At 38.9% G+C, this 27791-nt stretch overlaps 6 protein-coding genes across 22 annotated transcripts; 3 read left to right on the forward strand and 3 right to left on the reverse strand.

Moving 5' to 3' along the window:
* LOC124192651 (actin-related protein 2) lies at positions 1-2435 on the reverse strand. Its single transcript, XM_046586063.1, has 8 exons — positions 2243-2435; positions 2041-2151; positions 1473-1552; positions 1271-1406; positions 974-1183; positions 762-911; positions 403-681; positions 1-337 (listed from the first exon to the last, which is right to left on the reverse strand). The coding sequence occupies exons 1-8, from the start codon at positions 2288-2290 to the stop codon at positions 170-172; spliced, it is 1182 nt and encodes a 393-aa protein (XP_046442019.1). The 5' UTR covers positions 2291-2435; the 3' UTR covers positions 1-169.
* Positions 2436-2884: 449 nt separating this feature from the next.
* On the reverse strand, positions 2885-21598 carry LOC124192655 (macro domain-containing protein CT2219-like). 3 transcript variants are annotated; one of them, XM_046586081.1, is made up of 6 exons: positions 21559-21598; positions 20636-20638; positions 3630-3869; positions 3443-3562; positions 3275-3378; positions 2885-3205 (listed from the first exon to the last, which is right to left on the reverse strand). In XM_046586081.1, the coding sequence occupies exons 1-6, from the start codon at positions 21581-21583 to the stop codon at positions 3005-3007; spliced, it is 693 nt and encodes a 230-aa protein (XP_046442037.1). In that variant the 5' UTR covers positions 21584-21598; the 3' UTR covers positions 2885-3004. The 3 variants fall into 3 exon arrangements, with proteins under 3 accessions (XP_046442037.1, XP_046442036.1, XP_046442035.1); XM_046586080.1 differs by lacking the exons at positions 20636-20638; positions 21559-21598 and adding an exon at positions 3930-4130; XM_046586079.1 differs by lacking the exons at positions 20636-20638; positions 21559-21598 and adding an exon at positions 3927-4072.
* LOC124192656 (ATP synthase-coupling factor 6, mitochondrial-like) lies at positions 4313-5024 on the forward strand. The gene is made up of 3 exons (XM_046586082.1): positions 4313-4419; positions 4545-4702; positions 4760-5024. Exons 2-3 carry the CDS (start codon positions 4554-4556, stop codon positions 4923-4925), a joined length of 315 nt encoding a protein of 104 aa, XP_046442038.1. The 5' UTR covers positions 4313-4419; positions 4545-4553; the 3' UTR covers positions 4926-5024.
* LOC124192652 (AMP deaminase 2-like) lies at positions 5039-15207 on the reverse strand. 14 transcript variants are annotated; one of them, XR_006873769.1, is made up of 18 exons: positions 14995-15207; positions 12950-13175; positions 11803-11962; positions 11052-11235; positions 9836-10058; positions 9633-9762; positions 9362-9559; positions 9151-9282; positions 8917-9080; positions 8437-8563; positions 8159-8322; positions 7970-8090; positions 7722-7895; positions 7466-7576; positions 6168-7402; positions 5734-5992; positions 5258-5611; positions 5039-5200 (listed from the first exon to the last, which is right to left on the reverse strand). XR_006873769.1 is itself a non-coding variant. In XM_046586064.1 (17 exons), exons 1-17 carry the CDS (start codon positions 15074-15076, stop codon positions 7220-7222), a joined length of 2496 nt encoding a protein of 831 aa, XP_046442020.1. In that variant the 5' UTR covers positions 15077-15171; the 3' UTR covers positions 7112-7219. The 14 variants fall into 14 exon arrangements, 12 of the variants coding, with proteins under 12 accessions (XP_046442020.1, XP_046442021.1, XP_046442024.1 ...); XR_006873770.1 differs by lacking the exon at positions 14995-15207 and adding an exon at positions 13806-13960; XM_046586064.1 differs by lacking the exons at positions 5039-5200; positions 5258-5611; positions 5734-5992 and adding exons at positions 10705-10785; positions 11512-11547 and having other exon boundaries at positions 7112-7402; positions 14995-15171.
* LOC124192654 (TRAF-type zinc finger domain-containing protein 1-like) lies at positions 15288-18560 on the forward strand. 2 transcript variants are annotated; one of them, XM_046586078.1, is made up of 11 exons: positions 15289-15510; positions 15588-15635; positions 15697-15889; positions 15962-16313; positions 16375-16587; positions 16652-16791; positions 16855-17091; positions 17157-17336; positions 17398-17698; positions 17756-18179; positions 18246-18560. In XM_046586078.1, the coding sequence occupies exons 2-11, from the start codon at positions 15604-15606 to the stop codon at positions 18298-18300; spliced, it is 2127 nt and encodes a 708-aa protein (XP_046442034.1). In that variant the 5' UTR covers positions 15289-15510; positions 15588-15603; the 3' UTR covers positions 18301-18560. The 2 variants fall into 2 exon arrangements, with proteins under 2 accessions (XP_046442033.1, XP_046442034.1); XM_046586077.1 differs by having other exon boundaries at positions 15288-15510; positions 17398-18179.
* Positions 21599-24215: 2617 nt separating the features above from the next.
* Positions 24216-26107, forward strand: LOC124192657 (homeobox protein unplugged-like). Its single transcript, XM_046586083.1, has 2 exons — positions 24216-24947; positions 25011-26107. The coding sequence occupies exons 1-2, from the start codon at positions 24431-24433 to the stop codon at positions 25889-25891; spliced, it is 1398 nt and encodes a 465-aa protein (XP_046442039.1). The 5' UTR covers positions 24216-24430; the 3' UTR covers positions 25892-26107.
* Positions 26108-27791: the final 1684 nt, after the last annotated feature.

The raw sequence follows: 27791 nt of genomic DNA on the forward strand, positions 1-27791 counted from the left end.
TTACAGAGGCTATTTTTGTTTATTCAGCCAGAATTTGGGGGTCAACAAAAATTAGGGAGGGCGGGAATGTGAACCCAGCAACATGAAAAAAAAAAATGGACATCTGATTAGTAATAACATGACCTTCGATGGGAATCGGAAAAGAGGAACGAGCGTTTAAAATTGCGCGTTAGGAGCGGTTGACCAGTTTGTCCAGCACGCGGATGCCACGCTCATTGTACTCTTCCCTCGACATCCAGAAAGATTCTTTGTCTTTCATGACATCGGCCAATACGGCACCACCAATGAAAACCATGTCTTTACGGCGAGGAGGATCTTCAATACGAATTTTGAATTTCTGCGTGCCAAGAAAAGAGTAGTAAGTAAAATGTACGTCTAGAACACAAAATTTCATCGTTGTACCGTAAGTTTCTCCGTGTCGCCTTTAAGAACTCGTTCAAGGTACAGCTGTTTGATTTCCCGTTCGAGCCTAGACGGAAGTCCGGGATACATGGTTGAACCGCCTGAAAGGACGATGTGTTTGTATAGCGACGGGCGGACATCGATGTCGGCCGCTTGGATAGTCGAGAAGACTAGCTCGGCGATTCCTGACCCTTCAACGTTGATCAAGTGAGGCTGGAAAAGCGCTTCAGGGGCTTCGAACCGTTCACCACCCACTTTGATGACGCGCCCATCTGGAAGCTTTTTTAGAAATCGAATTTTTTGGTTTTTAAATATGCCATGGCCACAGCGACTCGAAGGTAGAATAAAGGGAAACTTACTGTGTATGATTCGACTAAAACGGTTGTTTCGAGAGCCAGTTTTTGTTCCGTTTCAATGTTATAGCCAATATAACAAAGTTTTTCTTTCAACTGGCGAACAGTTTCAAAGTCTGCCGTATGATTGAATGCGTAGCCTCTCAGCAGCAAGAGCTATAAAGAGGAATATTACTGAATTCATGCCAAACTATTGCGGGATGGATCATTGATTCTACCTTGATGAGATATCGGGTAATATCTCTTCCGGCAATGTCAAGACGTCTGGTTAAGTGAGGCATTGCAAACCCTTCGTACACAGGACAAATGTGAGTGACACCGTCTCCAGAATCGACAACAACTCCCGTCAGCAGACCCTGTGCGTAAAGTGTTAGAACTGCTTGGATGGCCACGTAGGTTCCGGCAAATCCATATTTTTCGAACATGACCTGTAACAAACGGCACAAAGATTCGAATTTTTACACACCCATTTCCACCACCACCATTGAAACATGGTGACAATTAAAAACATTTACCTCAATCATTTTCTCGCGATTCTTCAAAGGGTTCATCGGAGGCTCTGTTAGCAAGACCTTACATTGGTGAGGGTCAATGTTCATTTTCTCAGGGCCAAAAGTGTAATCCCACACATGACACATGTCTTCCCAATTCCTAAGGAACACAAACAAGCAGATTTATAAACACCAGTTCAAATTTAATAAATGTATCGATATATACCTAACGATTCCGTTTTCCATAGGGTAGTTCACTTCAAGCATTGAGCGAAGTTTACTCGCGTCATCTCCGACCATTAAATCCTGTTGATAAAAGTCTTCATTAATTTAGATTCAATTAAAAAGAACACTAAGTTACATGCAACTAAACATCAATGCAAAATTCCAACAAACAATATCACACCATAAAGTGCTCAATACTTACAGATATGTGAGCAAATCCCTGATTGAAAGGCAAGCAATTAAGCCAAAATCATGATTCAGTTCATTAGAAAATAACAAAACCTTTTTTTACAATCAAAATCAAAACTCCACAAAGACATTCATGTTATAGGACGGCACAAGTTGGTTTTTTACTATCACTGTTATGACTTTATAGGTTTTTAAACTATATCTGTGTTATAAGAACATGACACAGATTTTTTTAAATGCAAAACATGTGAGATTCCCTCTGTACTTATCCTTGGAATGTCACCTTAATTTGATAACCCTAGAAAGTTTTGTGTGATGTCGAAACCATGGAAATGGACAGTAAGATCGAAACTGCTTGAAAGAAAAGAATTTTATCATACCTTCACTTCGATGTCACCAATTTTGTTGGCAGCGCGAATGATAGGTCGTCCAACCAAAGATGGGAAGATATGTGCTGGAAAGTTTGATCCTGCATATCCAACTTTGACAAACTATCCAACATTGATAAAGGTGAGTTGCTAGTTTGCTACATGGCCGGCAAAACAACATTAATAAATATTTCAAAAGAAAAAAATAACTCACCCCTGTTCCATTATCACAAACTAATACTTTTCTTCCTTGACTATCCATCTCAAAGTTTGTTAATAGTTGATTTTATATTGATAATCTCAATTCGTGAACAATACGACACACAATTTGACAGCGCCCTAAAACCAAAACTACTTCCCGTCGGAGCCAGACGATAGCAGCTCATGGGGGTTGGGAGTTGCCACGGCAACCGATTGCTTAACATCATTGGTTAATCCAGCTGGTTAATCAGTTAACTCTGGTTTTAAATGACTATCTCGAATCGTTATAAAATATTTGAGATAAAGTTTCTTAAAAAAAATTTTGAAATTGTAAAGTATAGATTTTAAATTAATTTGTGAACTACATTATTTTGATGCAATGATTTATCTGAAGAATTTTGGCAACGCCGTTAATCAACCGGGAAATTCAAAATGTTCAATAACAGACAAAAAAGAATTAAATAAATTAAACGAATGAATTGTATATGCATACTAAAGTCAAATACTCTTACCAACACTGAATATTATCCATTGAAGCATGCAACACTAGAACATCTTCTTTAAAGAACATGAAACCAAACTGGCCAAAATCATAGGAAGGCTGAGGAAACTAAATTGAGTAAATTCCTTGGCAAAGCAAGAACTTGATGATGCATTCAAATTTAAAAAGGATATTTCAAAGATTTTTTGCCATTCTTTTATTCCAAGCCTGTTCATGCTGTACACATGTTGTACATTACCAAATTTTCAAAATTTTTCATGTTATCAAATCAGATCACAAAACAGCCTTTACTGAAAAATATTTAGGTAGCAATTCTTGATATACTTTTAGATCTTTATCTAAAAACACACAGAATATCACTCTTTCCAATGTTGATTCATCACTTTCAAGAAATTTTCTTGTTGTTAACAATGCTACTGCAGCTGCATCTCTATTGGGGTAACCATAAACCCCAGTTGAAATGCAGGGAAATACCTAATTAAAATTTTGAAGATGAAGAAATGGAATCCCTAAAAGGTACTAGAATGTAAAATCATGACTTACTATTGTTTTTAGTTCATTTTTATTCGCAAGTTTAAGACTATTAGAATAACAATCAGACAGCAAGTTAGAGTCTTGGTCCATAGGTCCAACAGTCTGAATCACATCTGGAAACATAAATACTGTATAGAAACAGGATATCATTCATACTTTTTCTAGAGAAAAATTTACACTTTGCAGGTAGTTTGTATCCTCCTGTCAGTTTAGCATCCCCTGTTTGACAACCACCTTTGATAGATTGACATTCTTCAAGAAGATAAGGACCAGCTGCTTTATGAATTGCTCCATCAACTGTTGAGGTAACACAAAACATTGATAAACAATTTAGAAATTTTCAATATTCTTTATTAAATTTCACCTCCACCACCACCAGCCAACCTGCTATTGGCTGCATTGACAATCGCTCCAACTTCTAGTTGAGTTATATCCCCTTTCCAAAGAGAAACTTTAGAATTGATTGATAAATTGGGTTTTAAATCAGTATTGTTTCCATCTGATGTAGAATGGGGAATTTCTTTTGATGTCTCTTCCCAAGTTGGAATCTCTTTCACTGAAACACAATGTTGATTTCGAGTTGCAGTGCTTTTTTCAAAGTACTCTGTAAAGAATGTAATTACATGATAAAGCAACCACAGCCTTCTTCAAATTCTAATTATACCTTTGGCTTCCTGCCAATTTTTGAATTCTTTCGCCATAATGGAAATTGATTTATTGAAATATCCCTTCGGTATTAAATATTTACCAATCGTTTGAATGAAATACATACACTACGTTGTTATGTACGAAGCGATTTTCAGGCGATTTTTAGGTGTGTGTTAGTCAGCTGTTAGTACTGATCGGCTAGTCGGCTGCTGGTGATTGCCTAAATCTAAAGGTAAACAATTGCAAATCGTCATAATTTATTTTAAATTACATTAATATATAGATTATGTAATTCATTGATAATTCAAAGTTTTAATATGTAAAGTATTTGGAAAATTTTCATGTTGCATCTGGTATGTTCCTTAAAATATTTCCTTTCCGTTTTCTTTGAGTGTTTAGGGATTTATTGGTAAGCGGCTATCCTGCCATTTTCGTGAATGAGAAAAGTAGACTGAGTGTAGACGACGGAAGACATTTTGGATTGCATCTGTGAGCAACTTGCATAGGTAAATATATTTTACTGTGCGTCTCCTTTCTTGTTAAACTTTGTATTGCATTACCGATTAATTTGTTGTGAGATCTGTTTGTAGTTTCCAAATATTTGTGAAGGCTAAATGATCTATACTCTCAGGTCATCAACATGTTTGCGACTCGAACCCGGCTAGCTGTTCGTCAAGGAACAGTCCTGCAGAGGCAGTTTGGAATATCTGCAGTTGTTGCTAATAAAGCAGTTGATCCCATTCAGAAACTCTTTTTGGACAAACTGAATGAGTACAAAGTCAAGAGCAAGTATGTATTAGATTTTATCATTTCTGTTACCATCTGTTAATTATTGGTGTTCTTTAGAGCTGCCGGAGGAAAATTGGTCGACCCATCTCCTGCTATCCAGAAAGATATTGCAACTGAGCTGGACAGAGTTCGCCGTGTTTATGGTGGAGCTGATGGAGCCGATATGACCAAGTTCCCCACTTTCAACTTCCCTGAACCCAAAGTTGATCCCATTAATTCTTAAACACTGAGAAAAATATAGTAGTGGTAAGACATTAAGATTGCTATGGATCTTCAATTCTTCATTGAAGACTCAGGTGTAAATAAATAATTAGAAAACCAATTCAACTACATTGGTATAGCGCCAGTTTGTCAATGTATTTTTGAAAATTCAGTCACATTTGAATTTTTACACATGCCAAGGAAGTTTCTAATTTAAAACTATCTATTGCAGGGGTGATACTTTATGAGGCACTAAGATTTTGGAATATCCATTTGCAATCTGCTGCCAATCTTTGCCTGTAAAAAAAACTGGAATTAATAATGGCTATCAATTGAAACTTAGACCGTAATTACTTTTCATTTGTTGAAACACTAAATTAGTTGCTGCTGAGAGTGTGGGGTGTTTCCAAAGCAGAACTGAAGTATTTAAATTCCCGTGTAGTGTTTGGAATGCGCCGATGAGAAGATTGCCACTATTTTGCTCAATTAAAGTTGGACTTTTTTCCAGTTGATTTGGAGTGATAGGAAACGTCTGCAGTTGATACACGCCCTTTTCCACCGAGTTGCTCAGTGTGATTCCAGGTATGACTGAAACTACGGAATTTTGCTGGCCACTCATCCAAGGCAAAATTTTGCCAAAATAGCGTTGTATCCATTCGCTGTTTCCAGCTAAGCTTGCTCGTACTTGTGCGCGATGCTCTAAACTATCTGCAGAGTGCAAGGTAAATTTATCTTGCTAGTTAATGCACTCACCCAAAAATTACTTGAGCTCATTAATTAGCTCTGATCCGAACTAGAAAGTAGGAACAGCTGTTGAAAATTTTGTTTACCGTATTCCCATATGTGTACTACTTCGTTAAGTCCGCCTAACTCACTTGTCCAATATCCAATCAGTTTGGACTGAGAAGTTCTCAGATGAAATTCTTCTGAAGTCAAATTAAGAAAATCTTTAACATTTTGTGGCCATATTGCATAGGTTCGTAGTTCGTAGATTTTCGTTGGTGTAACCACATGTTGATTATGCTGGTATCGTCGACCTTGGGGCGCACATATCAACCGACGCAGAATATTCTGGTTCCTCGCCCTTGTCTGTGTAACAAGGTAACAAATTTAGATAGTTCGTCTGTGTTATAACAACATGGCATAAAGTATGCTGATTCGAAGTATTTGCAAATTGAAAATATTCAGTAGTTCACAATTAATTAATAAGAAACCATTGGATTTATTAGAATGCAGCTCACCCAAGTTTGTTCAACATACATACCAACATATTTCCAGCGCAAGTTCTCTGAGAGTAAACAAATGTGCGTTTTATCTCGGACGAAAGTCCACACAGAAATGAAACAAAAATAGGTTAGCAACTCCCGCGGGGCATTTAGAAACTTGTTTCCTTGGATTTACAGATTCAGACGAGTGGCCGTCTACACTTCTTTTTTCAGTTACTTGAAACTCCATGAATGAATGATTATATGCACGGACATTTTCAAATCCTATCAATGAGTTGGCAGCGTTCAAGCAGTATTATACTTAAAGCATTTCTAAGCTTGTGCTTGCGCACATATAGAGTAATACAGTACAGGCAGCAATAAATCTATGTTGAGTATTCACCTCGGGAAAAAATGAAGAGTTTTTAACATATTCTTTTCCCGAACTTGAACTACTCCTTACTCGAAGGTCCCCCCTGTTGGCAACGCATTGAAGCACAATTGTTTGAATCTGAGCGATATCGGGCGCTTTATTGCCATTTGCCATTACAGTGTAAAGTAAAACGTTTAACAGATAAGAATAACAGATATAGAAAATATTTTCTACTTCTATATCTCTTATTGAAGCTAGAGCTAGAGTCCATTGCAAATTCAAAGTAAGTTGTGCCTTGTGTGTTTTTAACATTAAAATTCGTGATGTTAGTCCTAATATTTTAGAAACTACCAACTATATACAGTATATATATATTTCAAATTTTGCAGATTAAAAAAAAGCGCTGTTTTTTAATAGTGTATTAGACGAATTTGATGAATAACGATTTATTATGTTTTTAAATAATGGCATTAAAATTTAGTTCTTTTATCTTCTAAAAGCCAGTAATACCAAATCAAGGAATGATTGTTAAAAAACTAATAAAATTCGTTTCAAATAGAGATAAGTCCCCTCCCCTACTTCTCAGAAAAAGAAAAATGCACTCATTACTAATTTAAAAACTTTTTTTTATGTTTTTTTTTTTTTAATATAAGCATGACAAATTCGGTTACTTTGTATCTGCACTTACAGAATCGTTGCTTATTACAGTTTTAACTGTATATAGGCTCTACTTTTCGCTCATTTTTCGTTAACAAATCCTTTATGATCGTTGAGTAAAACAGTTTTGAAAATGCTATTTAGTTCCGCTACCAGTGTTTCATAGCGGTATGCAACGCGTATGTCAGGGACGTTCGTCCTGAAAATGTCATTACCGGCCACACCTTCGCGTGTATAGTTGGGGCCTAGCCAATGTTGTTTCACCTGTTATTTAACACAGCTATTTTACCTTCAAAATAAAAAAAAATATTTTGAAAGGTAATTTACTTTATGAGGGTAGCCACTCATTCGAACGGAATTATGAGCCAATTCACACATGTCGCACGGGCTAAGTTTCCACACTTGAGCTGCAATGCTGTATTCTTCCATTAAAGGTTCCTAAAGATTTTTCAAAATATAGAAACACATAAAGAAACTCTATGTAAAATTTTAACAGATAGCTACAGGGAAATAAGAATAAGTAACTGAATTCTTAATTTATGAGAAGTATTTATGTTAGAAATTCATAACTGTTCATCCATACTTTGGTGAAATGAAATTGAAGCGGATCATCTGTCGAAAGAGAAATGCACATTCCTCGGGCCAGAAACTCGGGAAGTGGATTGCGATGATAATTCAAAAAAAGAGAATTATTGCTCAATGGAGACATTGCTATTCCGATCTGGCACAAGTAGTATAAATACTGCAACACTGGGACCTGTCACCACACCAAGCAGATTCACATATTAATCGATGATGCAGTACAAACGAGTAGAGTTAACAAGAATTCACCTTTCTCAATAGCAAACCATGAGAAATATTTTCAGCGAGAAGGAAACCACAAATCAAATGTTGAACTGGCCCTGCTTCGCCGCAATGAGGTCTGAAGACGAAAGTGTTCATTCCTCGTGACCTGATAAATTGTTTTATCGTGGTGCATTACAATGACATGTTTAATTTTGGATGAAACTCATTGCTTACTTTCGAAATTGGTTTAAAACACACATATTGGCGTAAACGTAGTAGACGTAATAAGCGTAAGGAGGATTTTCTTCTTCCGTCCACTCTTCCGGTGTTGGAACTTCTCTATCGAACACCGGATGTTCAGGTTTACTTTCATCGTCAACAGAATCAAAACCCACCAACTGTTCAATTAACAACAATTAGGTTAATTAAAATAATTTAAAAAAAATGCGATAGCAAAAGATCCTATGCAGTGGGAGCCATCTCTGGTGGGAGCAAAGAAAATAACAGTTTACCTGTTTAAGAAAACAATGTAACTCGGGATGCGCTTCTGGATTGTTGGTTGCTTCGAATAAAGGAAGAAATAGATTGTCGATCAGTTGTTGAAAGTTGCTAATCAGCTTGTTTGATCTATAAATATCACTGCAAAGTAGAAATGTATAGGTAAAATACTTTTTGTAAACTCCCTTTCATTTACAGTAAAGCTTAAAACATTTCAAATTTTGTATAAAGGTTCGTGACTTAATAATACTACTAAGAATAAAAAAATAAATAAATGAATTACGTGGTGAACTAGAGTATATAGTATTATTGCGCCAGAGAGGTGGTCTTCGCAGGTCTCTAGAACTAACATAATCTATCAAATTTAACAGTATGCATCGAATAGTGATGAAATGAGATACCAAAACAATATTCCGCCTTCGTGAGAAACCGTGAGATAACTGTTCTTCAAATGTATTTAATATAATAATGCTATTAAAGTAGAATTTACTTACTATAAACGCGGCATTTGAACCAGCCAGCGGATATTGTCCGAATAAACTTGAAAGTTGTGAGCCCACTTGGCCAATTTCTCCCACTCATCCCTGGATTTTCCATAGACAGATAGTCGCAACTCGGCATTTTGATATTTACTCTCCTCCAAGTCTGCGGCTACCTCCTGGATTTCAAACAACAAAGTCGGTAGGATCAGCGGCAACTTATTTTATTGTTTTAGTTCTTAATTGTACTTTAATAATTTCTGCAAAATATTTCCCTCCCACGTAGTTATCGGTTTTAAGAAATACTTCGCGTAAACGACTTTCTCCTATAGGATTATATTTCGCATTGAACTTATCGAATCGATGGAAGGTATTGCGATCCTAAAACAAAAGAAAGATGCTTGAAAAACAGAAAAAAAGAACTGTACACGTTTAACTGTATGTGTGGATATGCACGTACCGCGTGAACGTCAAGCATGTCGACTGTCAAATCATAAGCGGAGAGATTCATTTCTTCGAACACTTGATTCAATGTCAACTCCTGGCCTTTTTTGTTCAGACAAACAACTTCGTTGCCGCTGTCCCTCATCTTCTTCTTAATGAAGCGCAATAAATGTTTTTGGTTCATACACGAAGCTGCGTGAATGTGAGTGTCCACCTTCGAAAAAAAAAAGTAGATGAACTTTGATTAGACCTTCTTTATCGATTATATGATTAAACCGAATTATTACTTTTCGGATGTTGTAGAAATCTCGATGCGGGACGCACTTTTGGAGAGCTAACTCTTGCATTTCGTTTAAAAGAACGTGAAGTTGGTATTTGGCTGAGAGATACGTAAGTCGGCGATAGCAGAATGATTTCCTTGAAAGTGAACAAATCAGAGAAAAATTTGTAAAACCTTAAAGTAAACTATTAAGATAATCAATTGAATTACAATGGCCCATTTGATATCATGTTGCACATTTTGTGAACGTCGTCAATGTACTTCTTGAACACCGGGTAGGAGAAATTCAGACTTTCACCATTATCGGCTGCCTCTTGACTTTCGTAAACTTGAAATACACCATCCAAGGCCTTAATGACGCAGTTTGCCGATTCAGGAATTTCGCCGTCGTTGTGCGATGACAAGACGTGAGGCGGAGGGTGAATTGGGTGATCTAACGTGGTAAAACCAAAGTTAAACAAGTTGAAATATACTTGAAAAAGACATAGGATCGCTTTCAAGGATGCTTTTTTTTCTAAAACAAAAATACATACATTGCCTTTTTTACTGTCAAACTTTCAGTGACGAAGATGAACTACGGCAAACATTAAACCAGTAAAGACTATATAATAGATTGAGCCTGTCTACATTTATTATATGTAGACTAGGACTCAACTTTAAATATATAAAATATTTTCTTGACAATAAATTAGGCATTTGTTCTACGAGGCAAGAACACGTTATCACAGAACAGCCCTCAACATTCACAGAGATCCTTCGAGCTTTGGCATTGGGGTAGTATGTCGTTGTCATACGTTCTTGCTCAATTCTTCGACTGAAACATGAAAGGTAAAATCTCTATGTGTGCTGTGAGTGGAAATCGAATCAGAAAGGTAGAAGTATTAATTATAGATCTATGTTAGCCCAAACTCCACTTCGGTACCGAATTGTCGGTATAAGGGAAAAAAGAGAAAGATTTGCAGACTCTGCTGGTAGAGAAGGATGGAGTAGGTCTTAATATGATAAGAGCATGTAAGGGACAAGGTGGGAAAACACACGAACAAGACGAGCACAGAATAATCACACATTTGCTCATGGACCTTTGATACCTGGCTTTTCAGCCATTTGGTATTGCAAACTTGGGACTTCCATATCAAAGTGATTTGCGGCCTGGCCTCCACCTTTTGGACAATAATCGAATGGTCAGGCAACATAAATTGATGTAAAATAAACCAATTATATCGTCGAGTGTTTGTATCGCATCTCGGAAACACCAGCCATTTTCATTTACCTCAGCTGGGAAACCATATCTGATTTTACCAGCGTTTCTTCGCTATATCATGCGTTCGGAGGCATACGGCTGGTATAGGAAATTTTCGAATTTTCTTGTTTGTCAATTTCCATCTACAATGTTTTTGTTTCACTTCAACATAGAAACGACATTTACCTTCTACGGTCTTTTTTTCTTCGTGGACCGTTTCCACATCTGCAATGCCGTTCCGTTCGTTGGTTTGAAGGAAACGGGCTGTGGTCGAAGGGAAGGAGTGCGCAGCCGGGCGGCAATAATCTCTGCGGAGTGTCAGCGATTTAATCAGCAGTTCAGAGGCGTCCAACAAATCTTCATAGGGAACCTTTCAACAACAAAATTACCAATTAATAAGTCTCCAGTCATGAATTAAATTAATTGAAAAGGACCGAAACTCAGACCAATGAAAGCTAATGGAACCAGTATCCGAAAATCCAATATCAGTAGCCGCCAGTGTCATTATTAGCAATGGACAACTGAAATCGGAGCTAGGTTAGACTAACTGTGCGCCACACCAAAACATGTCATCTACTAGCACAGTAATACCCTACACAACAAAAGGGGCCAATCATCACTGAATTGAAGGTAAGGCCAAGTTTACCTCCAAGTTGACTCTAAGCAGCGAACGCCACAATTCCTGATGATAGATTACAAACACAACTCGACTTTAAATTTCAATAGATAACACAAATAATAAATGTATAAAAACTTCGCTCTATCGCTTTTTTTTAATAGTATCAACATCCGTCTGTATCTATTCTTTCAGTATCCGATTCGAAAGGTTTAATAGCGGAATCGATTGATACTACAGTTTTTTTTTTCGGCGATCCATTGCCAATTGTGACATGCAACTAAAAACTAGCCGATGAATAATAAAAAGAACTCAGCTTACTCCTCCTGTGTCCTCATCTCCTGTAATGGAGACTCGTTGGAAGAGTGGCGTGTAGTCTTGTTCAACAGTGGGTAAACCAGTAGCGGCTGCCTGAGACGAATCGATTTCGATTCCAGGTTCGTGAGAAGTTGTTAGATGCGGAACTAATTCTGGTGGGAATCTAATGGAATTAAATTAAAAACAAAAACAGCTCATAAATATTTGTAGCAAATCAAGAATAACTGTGAGTAATTGCAACTAATCCATTGTTTTACGTTCGACCCGAGAGCAAATCACCTGACACCAAGATTACTGGCTACTTTGGTCTCCACGAAAGGATAGGAAATCCTTCGTTCTGACATCCCTCTACTTTAAGTCAATGAAGTAAGAATGTATTGCCCGTTAAAGTCTTAATGTGGCAATAACAAATAGGCCGAAATGTAATCAAACGTCGAGGAGTTCGAACGAGAGATTGGGAACACAATAGGATAGGGACCGACGTCCACCGAGAAGCGCAAACAGTCGATAGGATTAAACAAGGGAATGCGACCGAACGTATATACTAGAGCCCCCCCCCCCCCAAAAAAAAAACAAACAAAAAAGGTAAGTTTGCGAACATCAGCTGACGGGAAGAACTAGGCGTGGTTCCACACATAGGCGGAGTTACGAGTCGATGGATGGCATTGTTACCAATACCGAACTTGTCACTGAAAGTCGATCGATCTCGGAACGTTGACCATGCAAGAAGAAGAAAACCAAAATCGATCTTGCTGTGCTCGACAGACGTAGAAAGATCAAGATTCATTTGAAAAGATCGAAGACGATTTCTTCCGGGTTCCAGGTTCTGGCACTAGGTCCAACGACAAATCTCGCGGGTTTATAGATCTTAACCTTTCCTTGACATAGTGCGTGCTCGTACCGGATGCCTTCGTGATCCAAAAGGAATCACGAGCATTGCTCTCATTTTAATCATTCGAGTGAAGATCAATAATGTTACACTTGGGTGACCCGCGAATTTCTCCACAGTCAAAGCAAATCAAAGCCTCACTAATGCGCCCATTGCAAAATTTAATAGGACACGATGAAACGGAAGAAGAGACCTTGCGAGCTTCATCGAACACGTCACAAAAAAAAGACAAAAACAATTTAATAAAATAAGAGGTCTCACCTAAGACTCAGTTGCCTTTGAATGGCTAATTTTCGTTCAATTTCTTCTATTGGAAATTGTGGGACTTCGTAGGGAGCAGAAATCTCGTTAGGAGTCGCACGGTTGGTTCGGCTGGCCGATGAGAGGTCTTGAAACCCGTCTTCCGTCCCCGAGACGGGTGACAACAAACTTCGGCCACCGTATGAGAAGCACGCACTCTTCTGGCTGAAATTTGGGCTTTCGCTTTCTAGAAAAAGAATTCAAAAGTTGTTGTCAAACATTAGATCGTGGTGTGGACGAAACTTCAGTTATTATTCAAGATTTGTCTTATTGTTACGTAAGAAAAGGTACGTATAACGTAACTAGGGTTTTCATTCCCCATTCCCGATAAGTAAACATTTAAACATCGACATTTAATCTTTTTTTATCTGAATTTGTTTTAAAAGTTGATGGTGTTATTTAATAAACATCTTTTATTATTTGATTTTTTAAAATTACAAACAAGTTTTTGTATTTTTTTTTAAATTTGTTTTTAACGATTTGTTACGTAATAAAGCCATGCCATCTCTTGATCGGAAAAAACAACCTATTGCTATTGTTATCTTGGAACTGGATCGAACTGGACTTTAAACTAATAGCCAGAGGCTAATATTATTTATTTATTATTGCTAAAATTTTCATTGCATCGTCCCTTTCTCTTTGAGTCTTACACAAAGCCATGATAAAAATGCGAAAGTAAACCTGTTTATTTTTTACCCTCTTCCTTCTATAAGGAAAAAATCTTGTGGTATACTAATTTAGATCACCCTACAAAGCCTACATATTCTATTTGTCTTGATAGCACAAATCCTATTTAATTCCCAAGATTTCTTTTCACCTGATAGACTGTCGCGCCATTTGGGGATAGCAATCGGCAATGATCGATAACTCATATTTTCTTCCCAAACAGATTCGATAAACTTTTGGAACAAAACAACAATGCTGGAACGAAAGAACCGTGACCGAATGTAGTCAGACTACAACTGGGATTTTAACATCAAAATGATGTCGGAAAGCATAGGGTGAACGCCAAGAGCGTGTGCGCTCGCTACTGGAATGCGCCAGTTTATTTATAAAATTGTATGCGCCAAGGTGACGGGGCCGTGGATACCCGGGCATATTGCACCCTGACAAGGTTGTTAACCAACTTCAAGCAAAACTTAGAACGTGAAAGTTTTTCGACATTAGTTATAGATTTCTCTGGTTACAAATCAATTTCCGTCAGTTACGACACACCAATACTTTAGCATGACGATGGCCAAGATTATGTTACAACGGGCAGAATCGGGTTAAGCAATATAGACGATAAAACAAAAACACTACGACTCTTCGCTTTCGACGCGTTATCTATTTTCGGTCACAGAGTAACGGATGTTGAAATCTAGGTTTATTAAAATAGGAAAAAATAAGTCAATAATCTTTGCATTTTCAGCATTCTGAAATGAGAGAAAGGAGCGGGGGCTTTTAACCTGGATCTTTTGCATTAGCACAAAGATTTCTTCTACGCGACACAAATGCAATTTTTTAGCTTTTCTTTTTCTTTATTCGACGTGGTGCATAAAGAAAACCTAATGCGCACTCGGAGCGAGCTTTTTCCAGTGGGAAAAGCGTTCCCAATGCGGTCGCACTACTCCCTTTCCTAGCTTATCGATTACTGTGCTACAAAGGATGTGCCCGTGAAGGGCCCTGTAGCAACACGATGATATTCATCGGTGCAACGCATGTCAAATTTTTCCTTATTCCCTCAGACACAGTAAAATTTAATTTGATATTCTTATTAATGCCACTGTGTTATTTTGTGTTTAGAGTTTCTATGGCTTTTCATCTAGTTTTTAAACACCTATTTTGAAGCAACTTATTTACATGCACAGGGCGAAGCGTTCAGAAATAGAATAAGTGACGTCACTTCAGACATGACAGAAGACAATTAGAAATACACGTGGGCACTGAGTATCATGTAACCAAACAGCAAACACGTACAGAACATACGTTAAATATGATTAAATAGAGGTTGGAAACAAACTCACCTTGGCAATGAGACGATAGACCTTGCAAATCATCGTGATTAATCAAATGAGAGCCATTTAAGTTATCGAGACCAGTAGCCATTTCTAGACTTTTAAAACAATGTACGTGTTTGTTTAACAAATTTGTAGAATAACGTGTATCAGGGACAGCAAAACGCCAAGGCTTTCAGTCACGAACTGACACTGCTCTTCGAGATCTTGGACGTCGGTATCAAACTAAGCTCAGTTGAGATCGATCCCGCCAGATGGCGAACAATAGTAAACAAACAAACCCTTCCTTCTCAGTCTAGACTCTGAAACTCTCTCTCTACCCTCAAAACACGTAATTGCGTCGACTCCAATTGCCGACAGCCGACCCGAATTCAAACAGTAACCTACTAGGAATAGATTAAATTGTTGACTCACCGCATTGTTGGCAGAGACGCTTGGATTCATACCATTTGTCATAGAATATTTGGGCGAAACATATGGTCGAAGTTGATTCGTTTTGCCTAATATTGATCAACTTATCAAACGGTATATTTTGAATGTTTTACAAAAGTGTTACTTACACTAGTTCTTCTTTGTGCCTGTAATTTGATTGGTAAAACTAGTTTTGCAGTTTTCAAGATGAGTGATGAAACTTCGTTCTGTAAAAATTGGTAATGATTTTCATATTATGAAGCCTATATTTGTATTCTTTAATTTTGTTTCCTTTTGCAGTAAACGATCGGTCCCAACCACCTCTTTTACTCTTCATTCCACTCACTGTGAAAGATTTATACAGATATGTAGTAAATGTCAGGAGCCTTTTCCTAAATCACAGCTTGAAGAACATGAAAATGAAGTACATAAAGAAATAAATTGCAAGGATTGCAATCAGAAATTAGAAATGAAGGATCAAATTGATCATTTGGTTAGTTTTCTGATTTCAGCAAATATTCTTTTGCTTAGAAATTATAAATACTATTATTATAAACATTTACAGGCAAATTGTTGTCCTAAGAGACTGATTTCTTGTGAGTTCTGTGAAGTACAATGCATTGCTAGTAATATAACAGACCATGAACTTGCTTGTGGCAGCCGAACTGAGATGTGTGATATTTGCAAAAATCATGTTCTTGTTCGAATGTTAAAGATTCATGAAGAATTGCAAAAGATCCCCACTGCTTCAAGTACTTTTCAAGGTCCAAGTAATATTCTTGATGTGTCAAAGGAAAAAGTATCAAATGTGGAGGACAAAAATGTCAACATTCCCAAATATCGCAATGTGGTATGTCAAAATATTCTTCAAGCCTCTGCTCCCTTGCCCGCCACTCAGCATATTTCCAAAACAAAAAGTAAAATTTATTACGCGATTCTTGCATAATTTAAATACTAATATTTTTTCGGTGTGTCCAGATTTTGAGAAACCTCCTTCGAAGCTCATGGAGGACGAGGATAAGCACTCACTTCTTCCTTGTGAATTTTGCGGAGCTCCATGTACTATTGAGTCCTTAGAAAAGCATCAAATGCTATGCGGTTCAAATTTAGAAGCTTGTCCTCGTTGCCAAAAACATTTCGCTTTCGGACAGCTGAGTACTCATGTCTGTTCACAGTCATTAAACCAAAGAGGTATATGAGTGCTGAGTACAACAAAAAAATATAGTTAAATTTTTAAACTTCATTTTCATTATAGAACCTCAATTTGAAGAAGAGCATTATTGGTCGCGGTACGTAGCTCCGGCTGTGAAGGAAGGCATAGTTGACGAGGAAGACAGTATTCCGTGTGGAAATTGTGGTTCTCTCTTCCCAATTTCATGTTTGGAACTTCATGAGGTTCTGATTTGATATTTGTACCGCATTAGCATAGTGTGAATTTTCGTTTCGTCGTAATAACAGATCGCTTGCAAATTCTCGGACGTCTCAACAACCAATACTGTACCAGATACTCACGAAAATGAATCGCAAACACAGCTTCCAGCAACCCTTAGCTCTACTGTAGAAGACGATTATTGGTCACAGTACGCGAATGTAGCTCCTACTATCGAAAACAGCATGACTGCTGAAGAAGAAACTCATATTCCTTGCGAGATTTGCGGAATTCCTTTTCCCCTGTCGTCATTGGAGCTTCACGAGGTACTTCAAGTGCGTTTCTTATTTGTTGAAAATGGAATTAATTTAAGTTCACTAACTGAAAACAGATTTCTTGCAAATTTGCAAGCGTGTCGACTCGGAAAGAAATTTTGACCAGCGGAACTGGAATAACAGTTGCTCAAACGAAACCAAACATTCAGCACAATCAGCCGGATAATGAGATTACGTTTCTACCGTGTTCTTTCTGCAACATCGTCATTTCTTCCAGCATTTTAGAGATGCATGAGGTAATGTACAACTTTCTTGCACTCAATTTACATTGATCCTATTAACCATCAACATTAACAGGCTAGATGCAGCAATTTTTCTCAGCAACAGACAACAATTCGTTCTCAAGTAGCGAAACCTTTGTCAAAGAAAACTGAAATTAAGAACACGCGTCCAGAAAGCAGCAGCCAACGTGCCTTACGTGAAAACGCACTATTAGCTACAGAAAATCGGTTACCGAATACCCCCAAAATCCAACAGTCTCAGTACAGAGTTGTCCAACTTCCAGATGGGAGCCAGGTCCTTAAAAAACGGAATATTGATAGCGATGATCTAGATGTCGGTCATGTTTTAGGTCGCAAACAACAGCAAGAATTCGACGGTGGTTTCTTTATTGATCCAAAGTGTGTCAATCCAAATCTAATCAATAATTCGACAGGAAATCATTTTAACGCGGAGTCTAATGGAATCAACAAAGAAATGAAGAAAAGCTTGTTTCAAGAAAGCAGCCATCTTGGAAGCTATTCAGTGAAGGCGAAACGCGCTTACAACAATTATATGTCTGCGGATGTTCAAAAACGGAATTCTCCCGAAAAAAGCAATGTTGCCATGAAACCATCGTCAAGTCATAGCAACGAGATGCGCATATCCAAAAAGCCCAATGCCGCGTTCAAAAATTATGCTTACCAACCCGATGCGGGGAACAAACTTGGACGCGAAGATAATTCAGCCAACGAAAGGAAACAAATGCAGAATGGAACGAATTCGACATCTGTCTTTCGTTCAGGAAATGCTTCGGTAAAAGGACAACCGAATGCAAGAGTCAGCGAAGTAAACCCCGAGTTACAACAGCAGGAAGCGCGGTACAATTGTTTATGAAATGACAAATTGGTTAAGTTATTGTTACTAATGACAAGCTTTTAAATTAGGGATCGAATCAACGCTGGTTTACTAGGAGCTCGACCCAAGCGTCCTCAGCATTGACTTAAAGTGTTGAACCCTGTTTTATTACATTAAATAGCCCGGTATTTTCTTCCCTTCTAATCAACTTGTACCGCATCCAAGAAGCAAAAAAAAAACCAACCTTTTATTAACGTCATGGGGTATAACCAAGAAGATAAAAAGTTTTTGGTAATAACTCCTTTGTGCGAAATTCGGTGGTGGTGAAGAACTAATCGACAATTGAGTTTCCGTTGTATTGTCTTAATTTCCCCTCTAATAAATTGGCTACGTTTTGCTCCAAACGACATAACATAAATATTAAATAAAATATATAGTACTCCAAGAAAAAAAAGAAGACTGAGTTCCAATAGTGACAAAGCTGGGACATGACAGTTAACGTGAACACATTTAAGGCGACCGAATTTCTCGTTTCCGTTTAGTTTAATTCCGTTTGAGAAATCACGTAGCGCCTACGTCTGGTAATCTTAATAGATGCGGTGTCTGCTGTTTTGGAACTTTTTGGCTTTTTTACGTCTTTGCGCAATAATGAGCGACCAGATTTTGGAGTCTTCTTATTTGCTGGTTTGTTGATGTGTTTGTTATCGATACATCCGCTCGGAATATAAATAATTTTTTGTAGGGATTGATCCTCCGTCCCAGAGATGAACACGTCCATGGGGAGCACCAACTGGGTGCAACGATCACCCATCTCGGCGGGACAAACGATTTCAGAAATCATTTGGGGAATTCTTTTCGGGTTGTAGTTAGGAACAAGCTTTCCCGTACAAGAAACTGCTGCCGAGTTCCCCCGTATTTTCAAGGCTTTGAGCACATCTATCCGCTTGCATTGGTGATGTCTGATTAAAAATAAAAAATAATGAATAAGTATTACAGAACGCATTTAAAAAATATGTAAACTAAGCATTTGAATTAAAATTGGTCAATACTTTGAACAGGCGACGAAAAGGTTTCTTGTTAGAGAAATTATAACAACGGTTGCGATCAATCGATTTATCTGCATTGTGTATGAATTGGACCTGAGTATTGACAAGTCAATGTAGTATTCTAGTAAGGATCAGATCGGACGACTCGGCCAAGTGATGATCATGTCAGCTTTTCGCGTTGCCTTTATACTGAATCCCGATCTAGCGTGCGTAAGCGATCCCAAAAGTCAAAGAGGCACATAAGGATTTTCCCTCGGATCAGGTACTTTTTGCATTTTTTCTGTGCGTGTGTGATTTGTGCACTTAGTGATTGCGGGAAAAAGGGGAAAGACGGCCCCTGGGAAAGATAATGTACCCTACGTGATAAGAAATAAGGATACAGGATACGAAGAGGTGTCAGGTGTTCAATATGCAAGTCCGGTGCTCATTCCTTGCAGATGATTTTATGTTCCCCCTTCGAAACTTTTATTTTAAGCTGTTTCAAAAACAAATCTGAAATGCCGGCCGCACGCCCGTTAAATCCTCTATCTATTTTTTTTTACTTGTTTTTATTGATTCAAAATTTTCAGCGCGTCAGTGTTTCCTATTTTTTAATGCACGAATCTGAAGTTAATTGTCAAATAAGGATTTTGGAGAAAAATGAAACGATACAGTATTTTGGTGTATTATTTGCAATAAAGAATCAGTTTGTCCCAACATGGATATTTTTAAAAAGAAAAAAAGAAAATGTACATTATGTAGATAGGCCAATAGGGTGTTCCGGGTGCCTTTATAGCGACGCAATAAGAGAAATGTAGGCTGGATAAAAATATAAGATTATATGAAAATTAGTTTATGTTGATCCTAGAGACAATAGAGGAATCGGAAGTTTAGTAATAAGAATAACAGAGCCCTTCCTTTATTACTATGCTAGACTTACACCCATTAATACAATATACATTATACACATGTATGCGTTTATATTCCGTAGATCTCGAACCTGTCCATAAAGAGAGCAGCTCCATGACAGTGAATTTTCGCACACACAGCATACTGTTCACGGATAGCTCTCTTTGCGGCTCAAGCTCTCTTCATTGCAACAAAATGAAATCCCCAAAACAACAAAGACAAAAGTGAAAAACAGTGTACGCAAATTGAATTCGAAAGTGATTATATCCACACTATACTGTAATAAAACTGAAACTAAAATGAGTCAAATTGAACAATATGCTACACAGAACTGAAGAGTGGGCACTATAAAGGCTATACAACCATACGTCTGCTGTATTATGGTCGAACTGGTAATCCTCATATTCTGCTCTATGCAACTCGACTATATATACTAGGAGAACCGTACGTGAGGACGCATAGTTATGGGTGATTGTTTCCGCATTTCAATTAGCAGGGTGTTGGACGCGCTCAGTGCGAGAGAGGGGGGAGGCTAGAGAGACGACTAGCTCCAACAGAAAATTACAAAGGTGAGCGTCTGGTGTAAGTGAAGGAGGCCAGGAAGAAACCGTAGCTTTGCTTATATATACGAGTACACGCCGACTGATGGTGAAGCAGGAAACGAGCTGAAAAAGGAAAAAAAAGGAACCCCCGTCATTTTTAAAAAAAAAGAATAAGTGAATTCAATCCTGCGTTACAATTTTCTATTATTTTGTACGTGATGTGTACAACTAAGCTAAACACACAGCAAAGATGCGTTTCACTGACTATTGAAATAATGTCAGATCTTTTTAAATATTACGCATTGTCAGTTGTTATATATTTGAATTTGAGTTTATATTTTTGCCATAACTTTAACTTGGGTTGTGAAAAACAAAAATGTTCCCCTTTTTTGTGTTTGCAAAAATTCCGATTCGTTGACGACGCTGTACTTTTATCTCCATTTATTTTTATCTTTGAATTTTGAACTTCATTTTTATCCGACCTTTCTGTTCTTATCTGATTCTTATAAGAATATTCACACCTGAACAAGCAAAGGCAACGAGAATACTTTGACCTTATTACCGGTGTCATATACAGTTTGACATGTAGCACTTACATTGGTCATTGATTAGTTTCGTTCGTCACCAGTTAACTAAAAAAAGAAAACTGCTACTAAAAAATTGTTATCAGTGTACTCGTCATGATTTTCCTATGACGTCCATGAGTGTCTGTGTACTGTACACGATCTACTTTCAATGAAACAAAAAATAAGAAAGAAAATTGAAAAGATGAAAATTTTTCTTTTTTTGTTCGTGTGTTTTCCCCCCTTCTCATAGCATCCGTCACGTCAGGTCTCAGGTGAGAGTTGAGCGGAGGCATCCATATGCACACAATGGCTGTGCACGGGGGTAGAGCCTGAGACGGCATACGAAATATGGCAATCAACCTTTGGCTTCATTCTTTCCCCTCATGCTCACACCCGCTCACCATTCGCTCAAAATAAACTCAACCGACGGTATACATTGATTTGAGTCTTTTTAAGTCCTCACCAACTAAAACGGATTCTCTATTTTTTTTTTCTATTTCAATTTAGTTCAAACCAGCATATAGATTGCTGTTGGTTATCTTTTTACTTGTAATTCTCTTGCAACATTCCAGCAATTGGTGGTTGTTCGCGTGACGCAATCAAAGTTGGACATAATCGACAATGTTGCAATGGGATTTTTGAGTCGATGATTTTATTTGTGGAATTTCAGATGTAATCTTATTTGATATTTTATTTTTAGACGCTTATTTTCAAGAAACGACATCTGTTGTTGGTATGCCGATCCTTGTAACTGAAACGGTTTTATTATTCAAACAGTTTCCAACCTTTTTTGTTTTGTTTTTTGCCACGATTTCAGTTTCACGTTTCAGCTCTCGTTCGAACCTCAAAACAACATTGACATTTCTTGTTAAACAAAAAAGAACAGTCACAAAGAATGCGCCTGGATTGGCTTCCATTTTTCCAAAACAGAAATAGATGTCAGATGCCGTTCCAAAAATCGTCCCAGCTAGGATTGAACTTGCACCGCGACCTCAGCGCCTCGACAACTCGTTTGTCATTCGTGAATCAGCTGTCAACTTTGTTACGCCATTGCACTCTCACACTCTTGTCGGCCGCGTATATAGCCCACTTTGAATAGTTACAACAGTTAGCGCAGTATATGGATAGAATTTGAAAAAATAAAAGACCAGCCTTTGTTCCGACGACGGTGGATAAAAGTCAAATGATCCGAAATCTGTCACTTCTTTTCCATTTGCTAGATGATGGATCCGCGGTGCAACAAGCATCTGGATATCACATTATACCTCTCAATTTTCAGTAATTGTCACTCCTCTAATGTTCGGTAGCATACGCATGCTTACAAGCTACCGACATGTGTAATAGAATTACATTCAACATAGTAACGGTATTCAATAGAACTGCAAATGGCTGTTAGCCTAATAGATTAAACTCAAAATCGACTGTCGAATAACCTTATTAAAGTGTTAGGCTGTACTTTCTCAAGTCCGTGGCGCAATATAATGTGCCGCATAATGTATTTTGTGTGTCACAAAGTGCATAATACAGAATTTTAACATATACAACCAAAAAGAAAAAAGGAATCAATTTGTCAATATACTCACCGTGAAGGTGTGTGTAAAGCAAACAGGAAGTATATCAGTTCGGCTTAGGCAATATAGGAAATATTGAGAAGGGGGAAATCGTCCACGTAATATGCTCTCATACATCGTCTGCGGATGTACCTATTCTTGGACAAAACGCGCGCAACGACAAAAGAAATGTTTTGAGAACTAAACGTTTCGAACAAGCGCGCTTCAATAAAATGTAATCCCCTGTTAAACGTATACATATAAGCATTGATTCCAAAAGGAAACAATAAATCACACGGTTGGCAGCATAAAGAAAACTAGCTGTTGTTACCCCCACCCGAAAAAAAAAAAAACTTACATTCAAGTGGGCGTGGAATGGATTTGATGACTGAAGAATACGCCGTATGGACTGCAAGCTGGAGCTCGAATAAAGCCTTGGCGTACGTATAACTATATAGGGGAAGTTACAGGGATGGCTTTCACACATCCCCAAGAAGGTGGGTATAAAACATCTAAGAAGCAGAAAAATGGAAACTTTTTTTATTTATAAATACAACCCACAAATCTATATGGCTTGAAGGCGCCAAACGAGCAACTGGTGCGCACACCTATCTCCCTATAGAGCGCATTTAATGGCATTAACAGCAAAACGAGGGGGGACACCTCTCGCGTACGTCAATTGAAAAGGGCTGACGAGGTTACATACAATAAGAAAGCCACGGTGGCAGCAGCGGAGGGCGGCAAGTCTTTTGGCTCTGCAGCTGATTTGAAATAAGTTTGACTTTGAACATTACGGCGCTGCTGCTTGTCATCGTCGTTTCCAAATGTCACCTCTTATACCCGTGTGTTGTACCAAATGAATTGTTGTTCGTACACGTTGGCTTAAAGGCGCCGAGTTCTGTCCCTTAAGTGCGGAAGCAACCAAGCCAATTGTGTTTTCACTAATTGTTTAACTCAAATGTATTTGTCCATTTCTTGGGAGGTGTCATTAAAAATAATTCCAGTATTATCCTTGATTCCTAAATAAAATCTGACGGATTATTTTTTTGTCATTGAGATTGGCGGCGCCGACTGATTGTCAATGCAGATTGATACAGCTATCAACCGCATTAATCTCTTTTATTTGTTGGTGCTGTTGGGGGGTGATAATAGCGGCGACGCCTACTGATCGGTATAATTCTGCCGTGCAGAAAGAGGAGTAACGGGGGGAAGGAGAGGGTGGTTATTTCGTCATAAATCATGAGCAGCAATGGGGCATTGAAAAGGATCCAATCGGAAGAGGGTCACGTGACTTAATGGGCGGATTGTCGGCTGTGAGTATCCAACCCTCTTTCTCCGTTGGCCTTTTCCTTCTTCTAGGGGGGGGGGGGGGGGGAGACAAGGAGGAGTGGCGCGTGAAGAGAAGATCTGTTGGCGGCTATAATCGCTCCTCAACACGGTCCAGCACCCGGCACAAAGAGAGCCGAACGAGTATCTACTGGAAATTGCCGACAGAGAAGTGAACGACAAATCTCTGACATTTAGTCAGTCATCAGTTGTCTCATCCGCCGGATGGACTTGCTCCACCGGCCGCTTCCCATCAAAGCTGATATTATCGAAATTTCATACTGTTGGTGAAGTTGACATCGAGGTTATTACCTTTAATTCACAATCGAAAAAAAAAAGGTAAATTGACGATAGTTATGGAGTCGTCGAGATTTCCGTCTGGTAACAATCTAAGGTGGTTGAATCCTCTGGATCCATCAGTGATGTTAGCTGCTGCCGCTGCGGGATCGGTGACCCAGATGGGCCTAATGGATTCAGTTTCTTCCTCTTCGTCCGTTTCCGATTCGCCAGCTAGCCGATTTGCACCGCTAGTTTATCAGCACTTCTTTCATCACCTGCCACCGCCGAGGAACCAACAGCAGAATTTCGATTTCCTGACCTATCACGCGGCCGCTCTCCACCAGCACTTGGCCGTAGCTGCTGCCGCCGCCTCCAACAGAACGTTTCAACAATGTCAACAGCAGTTTTCACCGGCAGCAATCATGAACCGAATGCCATTGGCAGCAGGAGCTCCGGATGCCAGTTTTCTGGAAGGCGACAGCAGATCATCGAAAAAATCCGCCACCATTGGATACAGCGTGGCCGATCTTCTCTCCGATCACCAACGATCGAATAGTTGCGATCGCATGAATAACACGTCTCCCGAACGCTCAGGTAATTTTATCTTTCATAAAACACGCCAAACATTTTATTTTAATGGTAATAACAATGATGCAGAAAGTGAATTGGATATCCTGTCGGAAGGCAGTAGCAGCCTAGAAGAAGACGTGATCCAGGACAAAACCCAGCACAGCATTTATCCCGTCATCATCAACTCAATGGGTTGCAGCAGCGAGGTGGTGCTGGCCGACGGAGCAGTTGATTCTTTAGGTAATAATACGGCCAACTCAACAGTGGTTGTCACCTCGTCCGACAGCTCGATCGACGCAACGATTTCTCACGCCGGCGGCAACAGTAAAAACCGCCGTCGCCGGACAGCTTTCTCTACGCACCAGTTAATTGAACTGGAGCGCGAATTCCAGGCCAAAAAGTACCTGAGCTTGACAGAGCGCTCACAAATTGCCCATCAGTTGCGTTTGTCGGAAGTTCAGATCAAGATTTGGTTTCAAAATCGACGCGCCAAATGGAAAAGGGTCAAAGCCGCTCTGGTGACAGGTGGCCCGTCTCGAATGAATAGCGGCGGTGGCCAGCATTCCAACCACCACCAACACCAGCACCACTCACAGCAATCGCTTTCGCATCATCAACATCATTCAACTGGCACTCATCATCATCACTCGTCGTCCCAGAACCAGCAAAAACTAGTGGTGCCCATCCCGGTGCATGTCAACCGAATTGCGCTTCGCTCCCAGCACCAGCAGATGGAGAAAAATCCCGGTGGAGCTGCTGCCGGTAATAATAGTAATAATTCTAATATTACCGCACCGCACCGACAGCATCCATCGCCTGTGACGGAGTTGAACCTGTCGTCGTCCTCACCATTCCGCTCTTCCGGCTCGACTCTCTTTCGTTCACTTTCTCACCGACCGGCCCATCCGTCGGAAGTGGAAACTTCGGCTGCCACCGCCGATCAAGCAGTTTCAAATTCAACTTATTAAATTAGATTATTATTAATATGTTATGTCTGTACACTATATAAAACACTCACGTAATTATAATCACAATGAATTCATCTAAATCTTGCATTTTTAGAACCTTTTCATCCCTTTTACCATTTTTTTAGATCTCCCACTGATTTTGAATAATTATGTCACTGGTTACCTATGATAAATTGGGTTTGTTAACGAGGCACAATTAAATAAAATTCCAATAAATGATTCATTTGGAAAAGTAGTGTGTCAAACGCAGCGAAATTTCCGGTAGCTCTTATAAGAGAGAAAAAGTCGGAATCGGCAATTTATAGAAAGTCTTTGATTTGAAACCCAAGTCCAATTTATTTGATTTCTGCTGTGGGGTCGGTTCAATGTTGTTGTGGCAAAAAGGAAACGAATAAAAACAAGGGGAGGAGCTGGACTTGATGAGAGACGCGAATCTGCTGTGATAACTAATCATCATAACTGGTTTTCGGGTGAATATAATACACTAGCGCGCTGATGGACAACATAATGGGGCGGGTAGAAACTAAAGAGAGAATGAGACTCTCCGAGACACAGCAGAGAGAGAAAGCGAGCCAGAGAACTTTGTATTATGGAAATTTTTTCTTGAAACTCTCGGGCCGAAGTGACAGTTGATGATGAGCAGGGTTTGGCCACGCTTGTGCACGTCGGTCAGATATACACAGCCTGTGAAAACCCGGAAAAGTTGCTGGAAGAAAACTGATCCGAAAAGGCAAAAAGAGGGATGGAAAGCTGTCAATCAAAACTGGTCCTGACATGGGACCCGACAGCTTCGGTGATTACCGTGCGCTATACAACTGCGAATGACTATGTATCTAATCCTATTAGCGCGTCAAAAAGCGTTGAGCATCTCGACCACGAGCGCAATTTCAACTGCCAGCCTGGAAGAATATGAGGGAAAAGGGTCCAAACAGGCAAACAACCCAACAACAAAAACACGCCGAGAGAGACGACGCCTCCCCCTTTTTTCTCTCTCTCTATATAGCTCTCTTATTTCCCGTCTACACTCTCTCTACTAATAACGACAATATTTAAATCCAATCAAGTCCAAAGTCAGTCTGGACTATAGAAATTGAATTTGCATTATTCTTCCAAATTGTTAACCATCAGACTTACAGAAAGATCATTTTGGCAAATTCTGATGAGGAATAGATATAAAAAGTAAAGTTGATTTTTCTTTTTTCACAGCAGAAATGTCTTACCCTATCTAGAGTACAACAATTTAGTGTAAGTATATCCAGAGCAATGCATCTCTAGAGAACTGATCGCTGCATGTTTAGCGCTTAGTCGATGATTAGAAGTGATGGGTTACTGTCGAAGTGCGACGATCCAGTAAACACTTCCGCCCCTACAAACCGTAACGTATTTAACTATTGACGCGTGAACCTGAGCACTTGACTACAAAGAAATGAGATTCTTTTTCTTGTATTTTTTTCTCCAGCAGCACATGTATATATGCTATTGGTGCGCAAAGATATCCCTTCTCGCGTTGGCAATCGAATCGGTGATGGTATAAGGGTCGCGGATGAGTGTGAGACGCGTTATGTCCAGCAAACCAGTTTTTATGATTCGGTTTTCTGCACAGTTTAACGCGCGATGTCAGTCCTATAATGCTGTGTCGAACACAGGTCATGGTCTCATGGATCTCTCGGCCGCCGCCCTTTTCCCCCCTTATGTATATGTGTGTGTGTTCCTACATTTGCCCTTTTTTTGTGCCGCTATATTCTATTACACATTGTTACTTTATGAGATATAGCCATGCTGGGAAATGCCTCTATCTGTATAGCCATATTATATAGTATCCTATATACGTTCCTGTATGCATCGTTGCTTTTGATCTTTTGATTGTAAGCACGCAGTTGAGAAAATGAATGCAAATTAT

The sequence above is a fragment of the Daphnia pulex genome, chromosome 4 (genome assembly GCF_021134715.1).
Source record: "Daphnia pulex isolate KAP4 chromosome 4, ASM2113471v1".
In the NCBI taxonomy this organism is placed as follows: Eukaryota; Metazoa; Arthropoda; class Branchiopoda; order Diplostraca; family Daphniidae; genus Daphnia; species Daphnia pulex.